General features: G+C 61.1%; 1 protein-coding gene across 1 annotated transcript; it reads left to right on the forward strand.

Annotated features, from left to right (window-relative positions):
* Positions 1-212: 212 nt before the first annotated feature.
* On the forward strand, positions 213-19420 carry BESB_015340 (uncharacterized protein; the record flags this gene model as incomplete). Its single annotated transcript, XM_029360263.1, has 20 exons — positions 213-2660; positions 2864-3703; positions 4058-4258; positions 4551-4675; positions 5264-5366; positions 5794-6606; positions 6919-7058; positions 7519-7600; positions 8063-9907; positions 10145-10332; positions 10704-10922; positions 11558-11673; positions 12078-12564; positions 13026-13249; positions 13822-14070; positions 15145-15451; positions 15644-15714; positions 16040-17560; positions 18021-18682; positions 19352-19420. 20 exons carry the CDS (start codon positions 213-215, stop codon positions 19418-19420), a joined length of 10710 nt encoding a protein of 3569 aa, XP_029216930.1.
* Positions 19421-19971: the final 551 nt, after the last annotated feature.

Here is a 19971-nt window from a genome sequence, read left to right on the forward strand (position 1 = left end):
CTAGCCCCTGAGACCAGGCTGCAACGGGTCCCGATCCTGAGTTCACCAAGCAGAAAAACTAAACAGAAAATATGGCCGCAGAGAGGGGCGCGCACAGCATAGGAAGCAGAGAGAGCGCTGCAACGCGAGGAGAGCAAGGAAGCAGAAAAATGAGTGTGTGATATATCCACACGCAAAAAGAGCACGAAGGGGAAGCGGCGAGGCCAAGCACAATGGAAAGCGTCTCGCCTCTTTCGCCCGCCAGCCCCCCGCCTCGGGTGCGCGACAGCTCCGAGGAAACGAGCCCGGCGCCCGAGCGTTGCGCTGCTGACCATTCAGATTCATGCTCATCCTCGTGTTCTTTTTCACCTGTTTCGTCTTCTTGTGTCACTTCGTCTCCGCTCGGTGCGTCTGCTTCGCCTTCGGCTTTTGACCGCCCTTTCTCGCCTCCGCTGCCGCGGCCTCCGGCGGTGCTGCGGGCTCCACTGCCTCGCACGTCGTCGCCACCGTCGGGCTCGCCCCTGGTCGCGCCTCTCTTTGCTTTCCATCCTCACCCGAACCCGCCTTCGCCCTTCTCTGCCTGTTCACCTCCCCGTCAACCGTCTTCTCTTCCGGTCCCTGCTGTTTCTTCCTCGCCTCCTTCGTCTCCGCTTGCGCAAACCTGGGCGCCTTCTGCCTCCCCTCCGCCTCAGCCGCTGTCTCCTTCTCTCTCGCCCTTTTCTCCAGGCTTTTCTTCTCACCCAGATGGTGCTCCGAGCGCACCTCCTCCACCTCCGCCTCCCCTGCCGGAATTCGAAGATGTGAAACCCTCTCCCGCGGCTCCGCCATCTGACGCCGGTGCGCCGACTGCGCTGAAGGAGAAGTCGTCTCCCCCCCTCTCGCCTCCGGAGAACCCGTCTGCCTCTCTCTCTTCCTCTCCTCACTTCGCCTCCTCCCTCGTCTCCTCGGCGGCTCTAGTGCCCGCTGAAAGCCCCGAGCCGCCGTCAGGTGCCTCTTCGCTGCCTGCATCCGCTGCCGAGAACGCGTCTCAGTCTTCCTGCGTCGCATCGGCTGCGCAGAGTGCTTCGGCGCCACCGTTTCCCTCTCCGTTTCTGTCGTCTGAAAGTCGCTCTTCTCCCCCACCCGCCGCACCGCCGTCGGCCGCTGTGCCTGCTTCTGGCGCGGAGCCTTCTGCGGACTCGGCAGCTTATCCGCCGACCGCCGCGAGGCCCTCTCGCCCTGCCTCGACTTCTTCCGTGTCAACGAAGTCGCCCCTCCGTCCCTTCTACCCGCCTTGGTCGGCAATTCTGTCCTCCTCTCGCCCACTTTCGCCTGCCTTTGGGACCGGCACCGGCGCGCACGCCCCCCTCGCCACCCTCCACGGCGGCGCTTCTCCGCGGCCGTCCCCGTCTCCCGGGTCGCAGGGGCATCCGGGGGTCGGCTCTTCTGAGCTTCCCTCGCCTTCTTCCTCTGCCGGTGCTTCGTGCCTGGCGCAGCAGTCGCCAGCGTTGCCTGCTGCCTTTTCCCCCGCCTCCGCGTTGCCGCCTTTGGGCTCTGTCTCTCTCGTGGCGCCTGAGCCTTCAGCGGGCGCGGCACAAGCCTCTTTGTCGGCGTCTTCGTCGCAGGGTGCTTCTTCTCCTTCGCCTGCTTTTAGCCGCCCCAGTTCGCCGGAGCCTGCGCCGCCAGAGCAGGACGGTCTGAAGCAGCTTTCTGGAGATAGATGTGCAGGCGACGTGAAGGCTACCATTCCGGAGACATATCAAGAAACGCCAGACGAGGCGAGAGGAGAACACCCTGAAAAGGCAGGAGCAGAAGGAGAGACAGCGCCGCACAAAGTGCGGGCGGAAACAGAGACGGATGCGACGCATGAGAGAGCAGAGAACGCAGAAAGGAGAGACGAAGGAATTCCGGAAGAGGAGGCGGATTCGCGGCAAGACGGAGACGATCTTCTGCAAAACAGAGATTGCAATCTACGAAGAAGGGCCCAAGGGCCGTCGCTGCAGGGCGAAGCGGAGGAATCGCCGCCCGCGGAGGAAGCGACGTGCGGACAGAGAGAAGCGACAGAGCAGAGAAATGTGCGGGCGGAGGAGGGGAGCCGACAGGGAGATGCATCCACCACGGACTCAACAGCGGCGAAGGGAGCGAAAGCCGACATGGGGGACGCACGCAGTCTGACCTGCACATCCATTCCAAGCTTCCAGGCACCGGTTAGAGAGAGTAAAGAAGGAATCGAAAACGAGCCTCACGAACATAGCTCTCAGACACCAGACAGCCAAGAAGATGACGCTAGCATGCGACAGGAGGACGACCGTCGCGACGCCTGCAGCGACAACGGCGAAGCACAAAACGAGGCAAGGGGCGACGGCGGAGGCGCGGAGGCGAAATCGGCAGCTGGAGGAGCGAGCGACGATGCCTGCAGAAGAAGAGGCGGCGACGCAGAGCTCGACGTAGGTCCCGTCAAAGTCGGTCAGCTGAGAGCGGCAAGCGAGGACGGCGATCAACGTGGGGGCGGCAAGAAAGAGACTACGAATCAAGCGAAGGGAGATTTAGAGGGCTGTCCCGGCTCGAGCAGATCGCACAAGGAAGGCGGCTCAACTCCAGACGAGCCTGAGGCCAGTCTACAGGAGTCAGGAAACGGAGAGGAAGAGAAAGCCGAAAAGTGCCAAGAAGGGAGAGACCAATCAGAGGAGACGGATGAGCAGGTTAAAGAAGCAGACGAACCGACAGGAAAGCAAGAAGAACGAGAGAGGCACACGAGGGGAGGGGAGAGGCGGGCGCTGAGCCGCCGTCAGTAGAAAACAGGAATACGGAGGAAAGCGCGGGAGCCGGGGCTCCGAGTGGGAGAGAAGACAAGGCAGGAAGCTGCAGCGATCGAGAGACTGGGGTGAAGTCGCGCGCCGTGCAGTTTCCGTCCTCTTCTCAAGAGGCATTTGTTCGACCGAAAAAGCCCCTCGCGGGAGCACCTCACCGCCACAAGGAGAGAGAGAAGCCAGAAGACATCACACCTGACCAGAGAGACCAGGGCGCTTCGGCAGAGGAGGCTGAGGGAACCCAAGATGCAGACAAAACTAGAACGCATCCGGAGGCGCGCCCGGCGGAGCGAGGATTCACAGACAACAGCAGTGTCGATGTCGCTCCGCTTCCGCCGACCCTGTCTCCCTCTCACCCGATTCTGTGCGCCTGCGCCAGCACGCCTCGGCCGCGCTCATCGTTTTCGTCCCTACGCCTCCCTCTTTCTCGTTCTTCGCGTTCGTCGCGGCCCCTCGCCGTACCTCCGTCGTCTGCGCTCGCCCCTCCCGCACCCGCTTGCGTTTTGGCCGCCCCAGTGACATGTCCAGCGGTGCTGGCGGCGAGCGCAGCTGTCGCCGAGCAGGAACGGATCGCTGAGAAGCAGAGACAAGAGAAGATAAAGGAGCAGCTGGCGCAGAAGGCGCGCGAAGCCGCGCAAAAGGAGGCTGCGCGGCTCCTCCGAATCGCCGCGGAGCGCTGCGCGGGTTCCGAGTCCGTCCCCCTCCCGGGGACCCCCGCCGCCGAGGCCGCCGCGACCGCGCGGAGACTCCTGACGGCGAGTCGGAGACAGGGCCTTGGAGCCCAAGGCGACGGAGAGGGGCCGACCGGCGAGGCCGCCGGAGCAGCCAATGGAAGCCGCGCCCAAGAGAAGCGATTCGGTGAGGCGAGTGGTCACGGGATTTCGAGTGCGTCCTCGGAGGCCACTCCCGACACAGGTCACGTTGGCGCTCGCCCAGTAAGCCTGCGTGCTCAGTCTCGAAGAGGCAGGGTTTTCTGCTTCTCGACGCGCTAGTGTGCGCTGTACGGGAAACGAATGTCTGATCCTAGTAGGCCTCTGCGAAGGCACCTGCAGCATAGCGGGAATGGGGCTGCCAAAGTGAGAAGTCTCAGTGGAGGGAGGACGCCGAAGGCGAAGAGCGAATGAGACGCAACGCGCGTCTGCACTGCTTCCCATTCACAGCTGCACACTCACCGCGCCGTGGCTCGCTGGCAAACTGTCTGACGACTGGCCTCTCTCGATCCAGGCCGACGCCTGTACGCTCCGTCCCCTTCGCCCTCCTCGCGGCTGGGACATCGGCGCTGTCTGCAGCCCGCTGCGTCGGCTGCAGCTTGCGCGCGAGAGGCGCGAGAGGACGCATCGGCGCGCGCTGAAAGGGGCAAGCGGGGCCGCGCGAAGACGCTGCCGTTCGCGCCGCACGGAGACCTGGAAGGCGGATTGTCGCTGCGGAGGTGCAGGGAGAGAATTGAGGAACTCGCGCGACAAATCGCGAATCTCGAATATGAGCGAGACGTAAGAACGCGCCAAGCCACGCGACGAAGCCGCTCGATTCCGGGGCGCTACGTGTGTCTTGTGTCTTACTACATCTAATTCCAGCACGCGCGCCGCCCCTCGTACCAGCCCCGCCAGTGCCTTGCTAGAAACTGCGAGCAAACTCTACGCTAGACGTTTTAATTGAGCAAAGCCTCCAGCAGCACCGTCCAGCCCAGGTACCTTGCCCGGCGGGCGGGTCGGGCCTCGTCTCTACGCCATTGCTCGCGTCGCCGGCTTTGCCCTGTCTTTCGCCTGGTTGTCGCCTGCGCAGTGCGTGCGAAGCATCAAGGAGATCTACGCTGAGGCGCACCAGATTCAGATTCGCCAGCTCCAGGAGATGCGCAGACAGCGCGCGAAGACGCAGGAGCTGCTTCACGAACTCCTTCGGCGCAGATCGTAAACCCACGAATCCCTCTCTCTCTTCGCCCACTGGTGCTCGCACAGCCCTGAGGCGTTCGCCCGCAAAGTCGCCCAAGTGTTCCCCTGCCCGAGCAGCTTTTCGTACTCTACCTGCTTGTCTGTTTCCACGGCCGCGCTAGACTTGCGTCGCACGACCTCGCGCGCGGTGTCCGCTGCTTCAGTTCCCGGCGTTGCGGTCCAACGGGTCGCGCGGGTGGCGGTCGTCCCACAAATACGCAAATGCCAAGCCGCATATCACGGCGTAGATGCAACGCTTAGGCGCTCTCTCTGCGCATCGTCGTTTGGGCGTTCGCCGACCTCTCACCGCACTGCGTCGCACTCTGCTGTGCCTCCCGCCGCGTCTTGCACGCGCATCCATTGGGCGCTTCGTAGGACACTCGTGCTGTCCTGACGAGTGCAGCATTGCTCGGTAGTCGGCAGCGTCTTCGTCGCTGGGTGTACGCCATCCTACGTAAGAGGCCCCTCGCGCGACCGCCTGCTTCCTCGTGCCATTAGCGAGCGTTTTTGGTCTGAGCCTACGCATGCAGTGAGCGATGCCGCTGCTGTGCCTTCGTCCCCCTTCAGCGGCTTCAGTGAGCCTATCAAGGACTACGAGTTGATCTATCAGGGACGCATCAGTCGCGGCGCTGCGGAGGAAGGACGAAAGAAACGGGCGCTTCTCTCCTCCGTACGCTGTCCCACTGAGCCTGCGGAGCCACAGCCGCCTCCTTGAGTGTGGTGATCTCGCTGCGCAGTTCGCGCACCCTCTGTTTCCTTGGTCTCGCATCTATTCGCTCACGTGTTCCAGGGAGAGAGGAGGAGGCTACGCGAGACGTGATGGCAGCGGTGCATTAGCACTGTTGCAGCCAGCAGGCCGCTCCGCTGCAACGGAGCTTGTTTCAAATGCTGACGGGGCGGACCAGTGTGACCGGTGCGTTCGTGAAAACAATAAACAAAGAGAAGATGCTATGAACACTTGCGACAGGAGGGCGGCGAACTCGCGAGTCTGGCAAGAGTGGGGACTTCTTCGTTTTCTCTAGTTCGGTTCACTAAGCCAACGTGCTGGCAGCCGCCTCCAAACTCTGTAGCCTTGTGGTCCTGCGTCTTTTTCTCAGGGATCCTCGGCTTCTCACACCAGAAAAGCTAGTCTGTCGCAGCTGGCTGGAGCCCTCGAAAGCTCGCCGGTGGCTTGCTTGCCTGCGGCCTCTTCTTCTGCATCTTCGGTCTCTTCGCCTTCTTCGCAGCTCGTCCCCCCCGTCGCGCTCTCTCTCCCTGCCGGGTCGGCTTTGCGTCTCTGTAGGCACTCAGTCAGCTGCAGCAGCTTCCGCACCCATCTGCCCCGTTTAGGGCAGTCTGTCTGTGTCTCGGCGGGAGCGGCTGACACAGCGGCGAGCCAAGCGCCGCATCTCGCGCACGCACGCGGAGCTGCAGCCCACGACGGTCGGTCGCTCGGAGACGGCGAGAGGCGCGCCGCACCTGAGGCGCGCGGGTTCCTCTCCTCGAAGTCCGCGGAGTTTCACGCCGACGGAAAGCTCCAGCGGCTAGGCGACTTGCTTGGCCTCGAGGGGGGGGGGGTCGCGCCAGCGGGTCACAGCGACGCGAGCGAGGAAGCCACACGCGACAGCGGCCTCGAGCGAAACGAAAGCCACGGAGACCACGGAGACAGCGAGAAAAAGCGCTTGCCTGGACGCGCTTGGCCCTTCCGCGCGCACGCCTTCCACTCGTCTTCTTCAACGCTCTCGTCCTCCTCGAAGGAGCCTGGAGACGACGACAGGCGCCAGACGAACGGCCGAGCGCGCGAGGGGAGCGCAGGCCAGGAAGAAGGCGACGACGAAGAAGAGACGCTGGCGCTAAATATCCTCGCTGTCGCACTAACGCCAGAGACGCGACAAAAGCAAATCGAGCACCTGGCGGCCATAAAAATTCAGGTACACATGCGCCAGTCTGCCAGGCATGCTCAGGACACATATATATGCCAATACAAAAGATAGAGAGACATACGCTGACAATATATCACAGCCTGAGAGGAAGTTGTGCAGTCCGCTTGCTTTCGTCCACTCTCGCCTGCCGATCGTCGAGCGTTGACCCTTCTGCAGCTGCATTATCGCGCGAAAGCTTTCCTGTTTAGATGTGTATGGGCGACTAGGCTTCAGCGCCGCGCGCAAGGATCCTGACTAGCTGTGTGTGAATCTGCCTGTGATTCTCGGTGCCTCTTGTTCAACGTTGTCGCTCTTGCGCAGTCTGTGTTTCGGGGGTACTTCTGGCGAACCTTCATGCGGCGAATGAAGCTCGTCGCAGTCACTGCTGGGCGAACCGAGAAGCGCATGAACGACGCGGCGACAGTCCTGCAGAGAAAAATTCGAGGCATGTTCGCCAGAAGGTAAATCAGCATCTGCGCCTGGAGGCCCTCAGCTAGACGGAAACTCAAACAGAGGCGAGGGCGTCTAGAGTGGAGCAAAGAGGGAGGCGACAGAAACGGCACAGCTTGCTTTGCGATGAGAGGTAAAGTTATGCGTGAGAACTGGAACAGGAGGATGTTTCCTCTGAGGTGATTACAGATTTCTCGAAAAACCCTGAGGTGGTGACAGCGCCCCTTTTTGTTCCTGATAGACTTCGTGCAGTTGATACACATCTACACTTGTATATACATATATATATATATATATATATATATATATATATATAAAAAAACCCTAAACCCTATATATATATATATATATATATATATATATATATATATATATATATATATATCTGCACTTAGCCCAGTATTTGAGGCGGTTTCTGGATCCGCATTCGGGTGTGTGGCTGTCTTTGTTGCGATTGGGCCTGTTGCGTAGAGTCTTTTTCGCGGAGGTCTTCAAAGGCATGTTGCCTCACGAGGGCCGAGGAGGCCTCTGCCCCTACCGCAACGCCGTTGCCGTGAGACGAAACTCACCCGCTTTGGACGTTTGTCGCCGTTTGGTCGACGACGCCGACACGGCTGTCAGGATGAGCAGTTGAATCCCCAATGCACTTAATTATCGCGATGAAGTTGCCCCAAGCATTCTGTAGAGTTTAACATCCACCTGGTAGCTGGTAGAGGCCGCAGCACGCTATTGGTACCCGGAGTCGCTGCAGGCGGAGGCCTCTCCTCGGCTTGCCCGTCGGGGGCCTTCTGAAACGCATTCCCGGCATTCGAGATAAACACCTTTAAATGCACGTCCGATCGACATGAATAGTTGTGAATACAGCGCCTGCTGCGCACGAGGCGGATGTGGAGCGGCGTAAGCTCGACTTCGTGAATGCGCATCTTCCGGAGAGTCACAAGACATCCTCCGCCTAGGCCTGTCTAGCATTTGCTTGCTGCTGTCTTCTTCATCTCCGTCTTGTGGGGATCTTCAGGATTTCTACGAGGCGAAGCGCCAGCAGCGGCGTCACTCGTGGATGCGGGCGCACCGCCGACGAAAGGCTGAAGAGGCACTTGAGAGGCAGCGCGAAGCGTTCTTCGCAGCTTCGCCCGCTTCGGCTCCACGTCAGAAGCCGCAACCCCCTCTCTCTGCGTCGTCGCCACCTTCAGGCGCGGCTGCGTCGTCTGCAGGGCTCCGCACGCGACCTGCTTCGTCGTTTGTTCCTTCGTCCTCCACTCAAGCGCCTCGGCGTGCGTCGTCGCCGATTTCTCTCGCAGAATCTCTTCCTCGGTCTCGCCGCGCGGCGCCCGAGCGTCAGCAGAGCGACCGCAGCCCGTCGCCCTACTGGCTCGAGGCGGATGAGGAGGGCGACGCCCCAGACGCGCCGACGGAGAAGCGGACGCGGAGCGAGGACGTGAAAAGACTGCAGAAGACGCCGGAGCCTCTCGACGCCACGGCGCTACTCGACCGCGAACGGTCCAACTCGGTGCTCACGATTCGAAAGTGTCGGCAGCTCTTTGGGTCTTCCCTTCCTCTGGATCAAGGCGGACGAGTACCGCAGCACCGCTTCATGGCCAAACCGTTGCCTTCCGCGTCCTCGCCTTCGGCTGAGGACTCGCACGGCGGCGATGACGATACTGCCGAAGAGACCGACAAGCGCGGCGGAGCTCCTGAGCGAAGGCTTGACTCGCTCGTGTCCCGGGATGCCACTATGAGGTCGCCCCCAACAGAGGACGAGGACTACGCAGCGTGGCTCTGCACACAGCGCGACAGAAAAAAGGCGAGGAAGAAAAAGGAGACCTCGCACGACGTGTGTGATCTCGCCTCCGCAGAGACGCACTCGCAGCCGCCTGGAGCATCCCGCCCCATCGCGAAGCAGCAGTGCGAAGGCCGCGAAGCTCGCCGCTCTTCCTCCTCCGCAGCTCCCGATTCTCGCGCCATCTCTCCTGTCTTTGCGGCGACCCCTGGACGCGCGCCCTCTGGCTCTCCGTCGGCGTCGCCGTCTCGACGGCAGCCGCGGCTGCCGCGCGGCAAGAACTTTGCGCTTGCGAAAACGCGTTTCCCTTCTGCCTGCGCTGCGGCGCTCACTCCGTCTGACGCTGCGGGCGCGTCGGCGCCGCCTCGCAAGCGCTGTGTGTCGCTTGACCGCCCGCCGGAAACCGAGGCGGAGAAGCACCTCCAGGCGCTGGTGTGGCTTCTGAAGAGCGTGATGCTCGAGGCTGAGAGGGAGGCAGCGCGGCGCGACCGCGAAGACCGCGAGGCGCACGCCGCAGCCGGCGTCGCTGTGGAGCGGGAAAAAAATCAGAAGAATCCGGAAGAAGACTCAGACGCTTCGCCGATCTCCGCGCCGGTGTCCGCGGCTCCGCGCGCCTTGGCACTCGCGCCGGAAACAAGCCGCGAAGGAAGCGAAGGGCACGCAGCCCGCGAACAGCAAGCCGTAGACGCGGGGGGGCAGGAGGGGAAAGAGGACTCGAGCGACCGTGGGAAAAACAGGCGGGTGTTTTTGGTCTGTCCGCTGTCTCCCGAGAGGCCCGCGGCGGAAGAGGGCTGCCGACCTCCCAGGCGAGAGCGAAGCGGGACAGAGGCGCCCGCGGGAGAGGCAGACCAGCCAGACCGCGAGGGCGCGGCAGGCGACACGCAGGAGGCGCGCCGAGCGGCGCTGCGAGAAAAGCGCTCCCAGGAGCTGCAGGCCTTCTGCACGATGCGCGGGCTCGCGGCCTGCAGCCATGAACACCATCATCCCTGCATTCCGTTTCTCGAGTCCTTCGCCACGCTCTGCAACGGGGCAGTGAAGCTGCAGCGGTGGCTGCGAAGCGTGTTTCATCGACGCCGCTGTCGGGTGAGTGGCTGTTGAGCTACCGGCGAGAGCGCCGAACCGTGTGGATTCGGGATCGACGGTAAAAGTTTCCTCTCGATGAGCTTAATGCCTATTCTAACTGGCGGAAGAGCACCCGGCAGCATCTGATCCGGCGCTTGCGTTCACGCCCACGTCGCCTCTCTGCTTCCTTGCGCGAGCTCAGCGGTCGCACCGCTCGGCTTTCGAACGAAACTGCGGTTTCTCGTCGTTTTTCTGCAGGCTCAACTTGCCGAGATGTGGCGCCGACGGCAGTTCGAGAAGCTCCTCGAGGCGACGAAGCGAGTGCTGCTGCAGTGGATGCAGTACCCCATGCTGACCTCTCAAGATGAAGCAGCCATGCGCACCAACAAGCGCCGAGCCGAGCGCCTGAAGGAGCTCTCTGACAAGCAGTCCCGCGCGGCGCTCAAGTAAGGCAACACGGTCCAGGCCTCGCTCCTGTCGCGAGACCTGGACCGGGAGGAGGCGGACAGCGACGGAAAGCGTGCGCCACAGCCGTGAAAAAAACTCTCTCTCGTGGGGCGGCGGCAACTCGACTCCACTGACGACGCTGCGCCGGCCTTCTCGTGTCAAGGCGAAGGCCGATGTCGGCTGGGCGTCGCTTTTCTCGCATGCGCGGCGGGTTCTCCGTCGAGGGTCAGTCGCGGCTTGGCGGCTGGCCAGTGCACTGCGCAGAGAGGGGCTCTCGGCGATCTGGTTCGCTTCCTTCCGTCCGCAGCGTTTTGGCTCTCGCATGGGTTCGAATCCCGGTCTCCTCGTTGCTGCGTGTCGGTCTCCGCAGCCCTGGCAAAGGCGGGCCGCCGGCGAAGCCGCTGAAGCTCCCGCGAGTCGAGACGCGCCGCCTTCTCATTCGGCTGCCCTTCACGTTTCGCGCGCACTCCTTCAGCACGCGTTCCGAAGTGGAGAAGCACCAGAGGCAACTGCACAACAGCCTCAAGCACCTCGCAGTTCTCCGCAAACAACAGCAGCAAAAGAGCCAGTGGAAGACGCTCTGGACCAAGTAACCTTCCGCCATGAAATGCGAGATGCACCTATACCAAGAGACACATATACATACTCTTATATGCATGTATATGTACACACATATGCATGCATATACAAATACATCTAGGTATATTGATATGTGTGCATGCCTGTACAAGGTCGCCGCGATATCTTTATACGCGAGCGCGCCGTGGCGATTCAGGCAATCTCAAATTGCTGACAGGGAGCTGGAGAGAGCAGCAGGCTCTCCATAGGCGGCTTGAGCGGGTTCGATGAGCCAAACCGGCACGCAGCACGCTGACACCAGGATCGCAGCGCACGTACATTCATACCTCCACAACCTTTCGGATACGTTTCTGTCATTATTACAAAGCAGTGGACTATCAATGCTCTGGAGGGAGTGCGCACCCTTCGGAGCAACTATGCAAATTTATATATATAACCTACATATAGAAAGACAGGTGCATCGGGCTACCGAGAGATAGCTCATCACTGACGAGCAAGCGCGGGCCCCGCAAGGCAGAAGCAAACGGCGGAGGAGAAAAGAAACAGATTTTGAAGAACGAAACGCGGGTCAGAGGGTGGATGGGGACTCCGCAGGGTTGGAGCGTTCAGATGAAGTTTCGTGTTTTGTATATTTGATGTGCGTAGATGGCGCTACGAGCACGACTGCCAAGCGCTGTCGCCTCGAGAGCCGAGCCGCGAGGTCGCCGACCCTGCGTCTCCCGCGCCCGGCGCAGAGGCAGAAAGGCGAAGCAAAGACGCAGGTAACGCAGCCGCCATCCAAGCCGATAAGGCACTCTGCGAAACCCAGCTAAGCAAACGCGCGAGACAGTCGAGATAACGCCTTCTTTCTGCGGCGCTCGAGGCCTTCTGAACCTTCGGCGAACCCACGTTGATAAGTGCTGTTGCATGAGTAATCGTTTCGTAGGAAGGCACGAAAGGCGCTCATTGAGAAGAACGACGTTGCAGAGTATTCTGCCGTGTGTGCCCATGACTACGGACGCCTCTGAACGCACATATTCGACACAGATCTAGACACAGAAACATCACACAAACAAATTGAGCCCAGTGAACAGGCTGGCAAACAAAGCATGCGTCAAGACGGAGAGCGACACACACAGAGATCTGTTGCTTCTCTCTCTCTGCGTGGATTGTGTGCGGACTTTAGACTGCGCGGGAGCCTCGGGGCTCGCGTTTTCTTCGTCGTTTCTGCCTGGCGCCGCGTCTTACACGGCGGCCTTCTCGCCAGGCCTCTGCCTTCCGCTCCTGTCTCCAGCCGCTTCGCCCCGCAGTCGCGCTTTGCCTGCCTCGCCCTTCCTGCCGAGCGACGCGCGCGCCAGCGAGCGCCCGCCAGCTGCCAAGGCTCTCCGCTTCTTCTTCGGCCTCCAGCTGGCGCCAGCCGAGCAGGAGACTGGAGGCGAAGGCCCGCGGGAGCAAGGCAGCTCCAGCCAGGCTTCGTCGCCGCGCCCCGCGGACCGCGACGCCGCCCCCAGCTTGCCGCCGGGCGGGGGTCGCTCCCGCGCAGAGGGGCGGGCGGACGAATTCTACAGCCGCCGGAGCATCAGCGCCTCTAGCTCCAGAAAACAAATTCGCGAACACTGGCTAGGGCTCGGCGGCGAAGACATCTCCGCCAAAGTCGACGAAGTTGAGTTCTTGTGAGACGCAAAAAAACGCGGCTCGGACGTGTATATCAGAATGCTGGAGTGAAACGGCCGCTGCAGACCGTCAGCGCGCAAGGCGCCCGCGACGCCGCCTGACTCTGGCTGGCCTCGCATGCTCACACAGGCAGAGATATGTAAACCCACATGTTTGTCTGTATCTATGCTTTTATGTATGTCTGTACGTGTATATATATGCGTGTTAGTAACTCATGTATAAAAGTGTGTCCTGCGGTGAAAACGCGATATGGTGGGGATAGCGAACGGCTTGTGGTTGATGCGGAAACACAGATCTGTCTGCATATCTACGTATAGATGTATATATATAAATATATATTCTATGTCTATATATATATCTGTATATGTTGTTGTAAGTGCAGTATCCATGTCCTCCCGCCCGGGTTAGCTTGTCCTATCCTCCCTCGCTGAGTTCCGTTCTCGCATGCGCGTCTGTTCAGCCGCCACGTGTTGCCGCTGCGGCGTCATCGCGCAGCTCCGCCGGCCTCCTACTCGCCGTGGCTTCACCTCACGCTGGGTCTGAAGCATCCGAACTTCCACCGCTACGGACCCCCGCCGCCCATCCACATTCCGGGCTTCGCCCCTCCTGCAGTGCGCGCGGCGCTGCTCAACGAAGCGAGGCTCGTAAACTCCGGCGCTACGCAGGTCGCGGATCCAAGTGCAGGTGAGACGCGAGCCTAGGGGCGCTGGAGCTCACGCGGCTTCGAAACAACCGAGTCCCTTACGACTGCAGTATACCGCCACTTCAGCGCCTAAGCGAACCAAAAGTGTTGGACTTCAAAATCCTCTTACATCAACACTATTCCGCATCGGTTATGTTTCACGTCTAACGTATGGATTCTTGATTTCCCACTTATCTCAACGGCGCAAGCCCCGCATTCTCCCAGCGTGTGAGGAAGCGCCTCGCAACTTCCAGAGCGCCTCCAGCTGCCGGGTTCAGCGGCACCCAGGACTCTGGCTTCTCGTTGAAATTCTGGTTCTTCGCCCTTATGGCGTGCCTCCCCAGTCGCGCTTCCCTCTGGCGCGGGCGGCGACGCTTCCGCTTCGCGTGCTCGCCAGCGCCCTCGTCGCCGAAAAGCTGTCTGCCCTATTCCAGAATGCTGTCTGTTTCCGCGCTTCCACATGCTTTCAAGATACGTAACGTTTTCTGCATTTCACGCTCCAAACGCCTTGCATCTTCCGCCTGCAGCACGCGCCGCTGGTCTGTTCTGTTTGTCTGGTTGTCGCGCGCTCCAGGCAAGGGCTTGTCAGCATCGTCAGCTGCGGCGCCGCCTCCTGTCCCTCCGGCAGACACGTTGGGGGCCTCGCCTCCCGTGCAGCCGGCGAAGCACCCCGTTGAAGCATCCTCGCCCTCGCGAGAGACCTGTCCCCCGCCATACAGCCTGCAGGAGCGCCCGCCGCCGACCGCCCTCCGACACGCTCCAGGCGTTCTCCAGCCCCTCGCCAGGCTGCTCCCCAGCGGCGGAAAAATGACCCCCCGAGAAGGTAGCGCCGCCACACCCCATATTTAGGTCGACGTATGCATTGATACGTAGTTATGTAAGTAACTATGGAAACGCATAAGTATGCATACCTAACGAGCTACATAAATTTGTATTGCCCTCTACAGTGCCCGATGCAGGCACGGGCTGGCGGAGTGCTGATAGAGGAGAAAAGGGAATTGCGGAGCGTTAACCCCAAGCCTGTAGCGCACAGATGCTCGACATATTGAGGCTGCAACATGTTAGCGTGAAGGATGTCTATGTATGTGTTTGTAGTTATGTAGGTTTTTCTACTTGTAGAGTTACTTATGTAAATATTCGTTAATGTATACGTCGGCCTCTCTGCGCCCGAAATTCCTTGTAGTGTGATACTGTTCCACTGCCCGCTACTGAAAGTCTGACATGTTGCCTGGCATCTGTCCCCAAGATAAACGCAGATGCCAGTAGTTGAGATCTACAGAGACGTAGAAGCAGACATAGATCTATGCGTCGTTTGCCGGCCGCAAGAGCCCGAAGGGGCGGGTCATTTATTGGGATAAATCTGCAAAGCGGAGAGGAAATGAAGGTCGCGTATCTTCATCGTTTCCCATTTTTTCCGCGCAGCGACCGCAGTGTTAGCCTCGATACCGGAATCGATTGGAGACTTCGAGGGCTTCTCGCCGGCTCACCAGCTTCTGACTGGTGCGCCGGATCTTGGAGTTCCAATTCCAAAGGGTCACTAGGGAGCCCCTGGCGCCAGCCTGCCTTGCGTGCGGCGCTCCACGGCGTGTACCTCTTTGCTCGCGTTTACACATGCACGTATTATAGACTCGAGATCGGTCTATCCCTGTACATCTACACACTCATAGACATGTCCGCGAGCCACCAGAGCAGCAGAGAGAGGTCGCGGGAGGGGGCCTATTTGTCAAGCGGGAATTCTCAAGCAAAGAGAGGCAGAAAGATCCCCAGTCACGCAGAGCGCTGACTAGCTGGCGGACTCTCTCCACGCGGATCCGCAACCGGGGTAGCCGGCTGCGACGGGGTGCTGGGTTGTCATGTCTTAAGTGCCTCGTGGCTCGCCAGATCTCGTTTTGTGCAGGAAAAACTGCGCGGCTGCTCCATCTGGGGGACTCGAGGGAGTTCCGCCAAGTGCTGAAGCAGCTTACGAAGAAACCGGCTTCCTCAGGCTCGCTGTCTTCTCCGAGCTCGTCGGCGTCCGCGCTTAAGCAGGAGCTGGCTCCCCCGTCTCGCCCGAGCAACCTCTCCCCTGCTTCTGCGTCGGCGAATATTCGGCAAGCCGGCGCGTGCGAGTGCCGGCCTCGAAAGGGAAGCGAGGAGGAGCAAGAGAAACAAGACAGGCGAAAACGCGGTAGCAAAAATAGCGTACGCCACGAGGACACCTCCAGGTGAGAAGGCCAACGCGGAGTAGATGAATCGAGAGCGTCGAGGGCTTCACGTGAATGCGGCTCTGTACCTCTCTGGGATGTGTTCGCCGCCACCGGCCTTCCGCGAGACACCATCTGAATTGCGTCTCTTCCTCAATCTCGTCTGTGTGTCGCCTCTAGCCCCCACGCGTGGCGAGGCGCCCGCCTGGGCAGGCAGTTGAGCGGCGGAGAGCCGGGGCGGGCAGGCGCCGCAGAGAAGAGCCGCGCCTCCCTCTCCGATGGACGTAAGCTCGACGAAATGCGTCTCGGGGGGGAGTTGCGGGTGAGAACGGCGAGCCCTTGCCTTTTAGACTGGGAGCGCCTTTCGCCTCAGAACGTCGCGCGGGCGCGCCTGCCGCCGCAAGTTTCCGATCTCTGCGTCAAGCCGCTCCGCAGCTCATCTCTTCACCCACGTGACACTGTGGCGCCACACGCCTCTACACAGCGCTTGGTGCCTCTGTGCCAGCGACCGCCTGCCGAGCTCAGTGTTTTTGCTTCATCTCGCCCTCTTAAACCCTAAACCCTTAACTCGCCTCCTGCGTCCTCTGCCTCTGTTGTGCGTTGCTTCAGCTTTCCAGCCGCCGGCGGGCGCCGCCTCTGCGGGTTCTTCGTCTGTCTCGCGTCCCTCTGCGCCGTCCCACCCGCCGCTTCCGTCGCTTGCGTCTCTGCTCCCTCCGCTGAAGAAGCCCGCTGTCCCCACTCGCGAGGCGGCGATCGGGCGCACACCACAGTCTCTCTCGCCCTCTTCGTCGAGGGCCTCGTTGCCTTCGGCGCTCGCCGAGAGCGGGAATACGGCGGGCTCCTACCGGTCGGATGGCGGGACGGGAGGGGCGACAGCGGACTCAGGCCGCCCGCAGGCAGGGCTGCAGTCCAGCACCGAAGAAGACCGACTTCCGACTCTTTGGGAGCGCGGCTCTTGTGCGAGGTCCAGTGGTCAGGATAGCCCTGAGTCCTCTCCGCACACCCGCCAGTCGCTGCCGTCCTCATCGCCTTGCTCCTTCTTGCCCTCGCCGCTCGACTCCGCTTCTGGATCGCCGCGGGGCTCCCGAGAGGTTTGGTCAGCATCGCGGCCTGCTCCACGTCTCTCTTCAGCGACGCTGAGCAAACCTGCTTCCTTCTCCAACGCCCCCCCGTCAGCGCCTGCGCCGTCTCCGCCGCCCGCTGCATCGCCCGCAGGGGCTGGCTCGAGTGCAACGGCTCCCAAGGCCTCGCTCGCCCGCCGCGTCACGGTAAGCGGGCGCGGCGGCAATCCCGCGACACGCGCGCATCCCTCAGAGAGGCTCAAGCGAACGCCGCGCGGCTCGCGGGCGCTGTCGCTCGCCTCGTCGCGCGAGAAGCGCGAGCGACTCAGCAGCCTGAAGGACTCCCGCTCCGAGGGCAGGGCCTCGCGGTCGCGGAGCGAGACAGTCGGCCTGCAGGGCGCGCGAGACGCCGGCGAGAGGCCAAGCGTGGCCCGCGGGACGCGTGCGGGCTCCAGCGCCCTGCGGCTCTTCACGAAGCCTCTCCTCGCCGCGGCGCAGCCCGACAGTCCGCGGAACGAGCCCGCCATGCATGCGAAGCCGCGGCAGACGCAGGGGGCCTCGGGCGAGCCCCGCGGGAGCGGCGGTGGACCTTCCGCGGCGTCTGGCGAGGCGAGACGCCCCTCGGAGCCGGCTTGTCGCTCTGTCGGCGCCGCAGCTGGCGATGACTGGAGAGCGAGTCACCGCGTGTCGGTCGTCGGGCGCCACGGCTCGATTTTGGCTGGGCCTGGCGCGGCGACCTCGCTCGCGCGGTCTGAGCAGTTCCTCCAGAAGCTCTTTGCCGCGGACTCCTGCCACGCGCAGCGCCTGCGGCAGCGCGGAAGCAAGCTGCTGCAGATGTCTGCTCTGCCGCGCGAGTGTGTGCTGTGCGGCGCGGGTCACTGCGAAGAGCACTGCCCACTGGGGGCGATGTTCCTTGCGGCGGGGCGGGGCGACGCCGCCGAGAGCGAGGGCGAGGACGAGGAGACCGACGGGAGCCGCTGCGAAGAGCAGCGCGCCGCGACCCGAAAGTCCACCAAGATGCTGCAGCAAGTCGACGCGTGGAACCTCATCGGCACTGACCCTTTCGGAGGTACCCTGCGTGCAATGCGAAAAGGGAACCGGCGGCGAAATCTGACGCATGTGGAGGGGCGGACAGGCGTGTGACGCACATACAAACGCGTCTCGAAAATATGAAAAAAAATGTTAGCGAGGTTCTGCGCCAGGCTGGCGCCCAGAAACCGATCACGAAGGGGGGCAGGGGAAGGGGGGGGGACTGGATCGCTCCGAAAAAAGGCCACGAGTGACAGAGCCAACATCCACTTTTCTGGTGTCTGCAGGATACATGTGCTGTCTTCTCTCTGGTGTGCGGTGTTTCGTTTTTCCTCGTGAGGACCCCCCTCTCTCGTGTTCCGTCTTTCTTGGCCTGTAGGTGCAGTTTTGTCGGTGCGTCTCCCACGCCGTTTGCTCGCTCTTCGACCGCGCGTGTCTGCCTCTCCTCGTCGTCTCTCTTTGTCCCACTCATTTCCTGTTTTCAGTTTTTATCTTCTCAGGCTCCAGCGTTGCTCACGCGGCGCACCACGCGGCGGATCTCCTCGACTTGGATGAGAGCGACCTCTCGTTTCGCCTGCCTTCTTCTCCGTCCTCCGCGCGTCTGTCGTCTTCTTCTCTCTTCGGCAGCGGCTTGATCTCTCCCTCGTCTTCGCTGCCGACCCTGCCTCCGCAGGAGAGGAACCCTTTCCTCCCTGGGTCGCGTCCCTCGCTCGCACTCCGCAGGCCGGAAGGCAAGTCTCCCCGCGAGGCAGGGGAGGCCTCTCCGCCCTCCTTCACGAAGCGTCGAGGGGGCGAGAGAGCCTCGGAGGCTGCACGTGGCAGCCTGGGCGGGCGCCACGCCGGCCGGGAAGAAGCAAATGTGGAAGCAGAGAGCGACCGAACCTCGGAGGAAAGCGAGGGCGACAACTGCCGCCTCCAGGATCTGGCGAGAGGGCCCCACTGCTCGTTCGGACGCGGGGCTTCGCAGGAAGGGCGCGCGGCGGGCTGCGCGGATCGAAGAGCCGAGAACTGCGAAGAAGCGACCAACATGTACTGCCGCATGTCGCGCATTTTAGCGGCGATGGAGGCAAACGCCAACTCGGGACGCGAAGCCGAAGGAGGCCGGCAGGGCGGCCTCAGAGCGTACCGCGACGACGACTCCGAAGATCCTGAGGAAGAAGAGGTAGGGCGTTCGAAAGGAAAACACGGACACGCCGCAGCGGGTCCCCTTGCAGCAGGCGCCGGCTGCGCATGCAGAAAGCATAGGGTCGTCCTCATGTTCTTGACGTACCCACACTCAGTCGCGGTGAGCAGGGGCTGTTCACGCAGGTTTGCATGCGGACGTTAAATCCAGTCTTGTTGTATGTGGATCGTTACCCACCGGCCTGCAGTTGCAGGAAGTGAATGTGTTCGCGCGTATGTCCTGCTGAAGAGCGAAAAGACCTCCATCTGTATGTGACGCATGCACGCAAACAAAATACTCTTTTTGCGGATGTTCGTAACTGCAGGTTCAGTTAGCACGGTCTCGCGGCGGGTCGCTCCTGTGGCGGTTCCCACTGTAATGAGTTCGATTCCTGCGATTCGGCCGCTCGCCTCGCGAAGCTCTGAAAGACTTCGCTGCCTGCCTGATCCTACTCTGCCGAGGAAGCGCAGAGCGAGGCTCTGCCAAGCCGCACGCCGACAGTGACAAAGGAGAAATGACACCCTGGGTACTTTGTGCGGTTTCAGCTCGCGTTCCTTCTTCGAAGGCCGTCGGCGAGAATACTTCGCGCCGGGTTCCTGCGGACTTTGTCGCTTCACCAGCGGTTTTTGATGTGTTTCCGTCCTGCCTCTTTTCGCCGCTGCTTTCTAGATCGAAGCACGCTGTCTCAGTGCGCTGCTGACCGCGTTTGTCACGTTTTCTGTGGAGATAAATTCTTGAAGGAGAGGCTCACCTAGACCGCAATGTGGTTTCGTTGATTCGAGGTATACCGGGTCGTGGGCTATCTATGCTGAGACGATAGCTACCAATAATATGATACTAAGCGTGCGTGACTGCCGCTGTCTCAAAACGTCTGCTCATCGTTTGTCATGAAATTTTTGACGAATCTTTTCAAACTGCAAGCTGAAAAACGCTTCTGCGAAACTGGAGAGAAGAAACTGAGTCGCCCGCGCTGGGTTCGAAAAGACGAGAACCTCCAAAAGGTGAAGACACAAACGTAGTTGGGTCCCCATGAAAATCGCGGTCGAGAGAAAATCAGAAAAAATTTGGAAAAAATCGCCGAGCGGAAGAGAAAAAAATCCTAAATCTAGTAGGTTGTGACAATCGTTTGAGACTCGAAGACATAGAGGCAAAAAACGAAAAAACAACCGAGTTAAACGCGCTCGAGTCGGACAGGACAGTCAGCTACAGAAAACATCAAGTATTTCATCAGAAGAGCCGCGCAGAACCTCAGCACATCAGCTCGAGACGACCAGCGGCATTGGCACGGA

Source organism: Besnoitia besnoiti, chromosome IX (assembly GCF_002563875.1).
Source record: "Besnoitia besnoiti strain Bb-Ger1 chromosome IX, whole genome shotgun sequence".
Taxonomy (NCBI): Eukaryota; Apicomplexa; class Conoidasida; order Eucoccidiorida; family Sarcocystidae; genus Besnoitia; species Besnoitia besnoiti.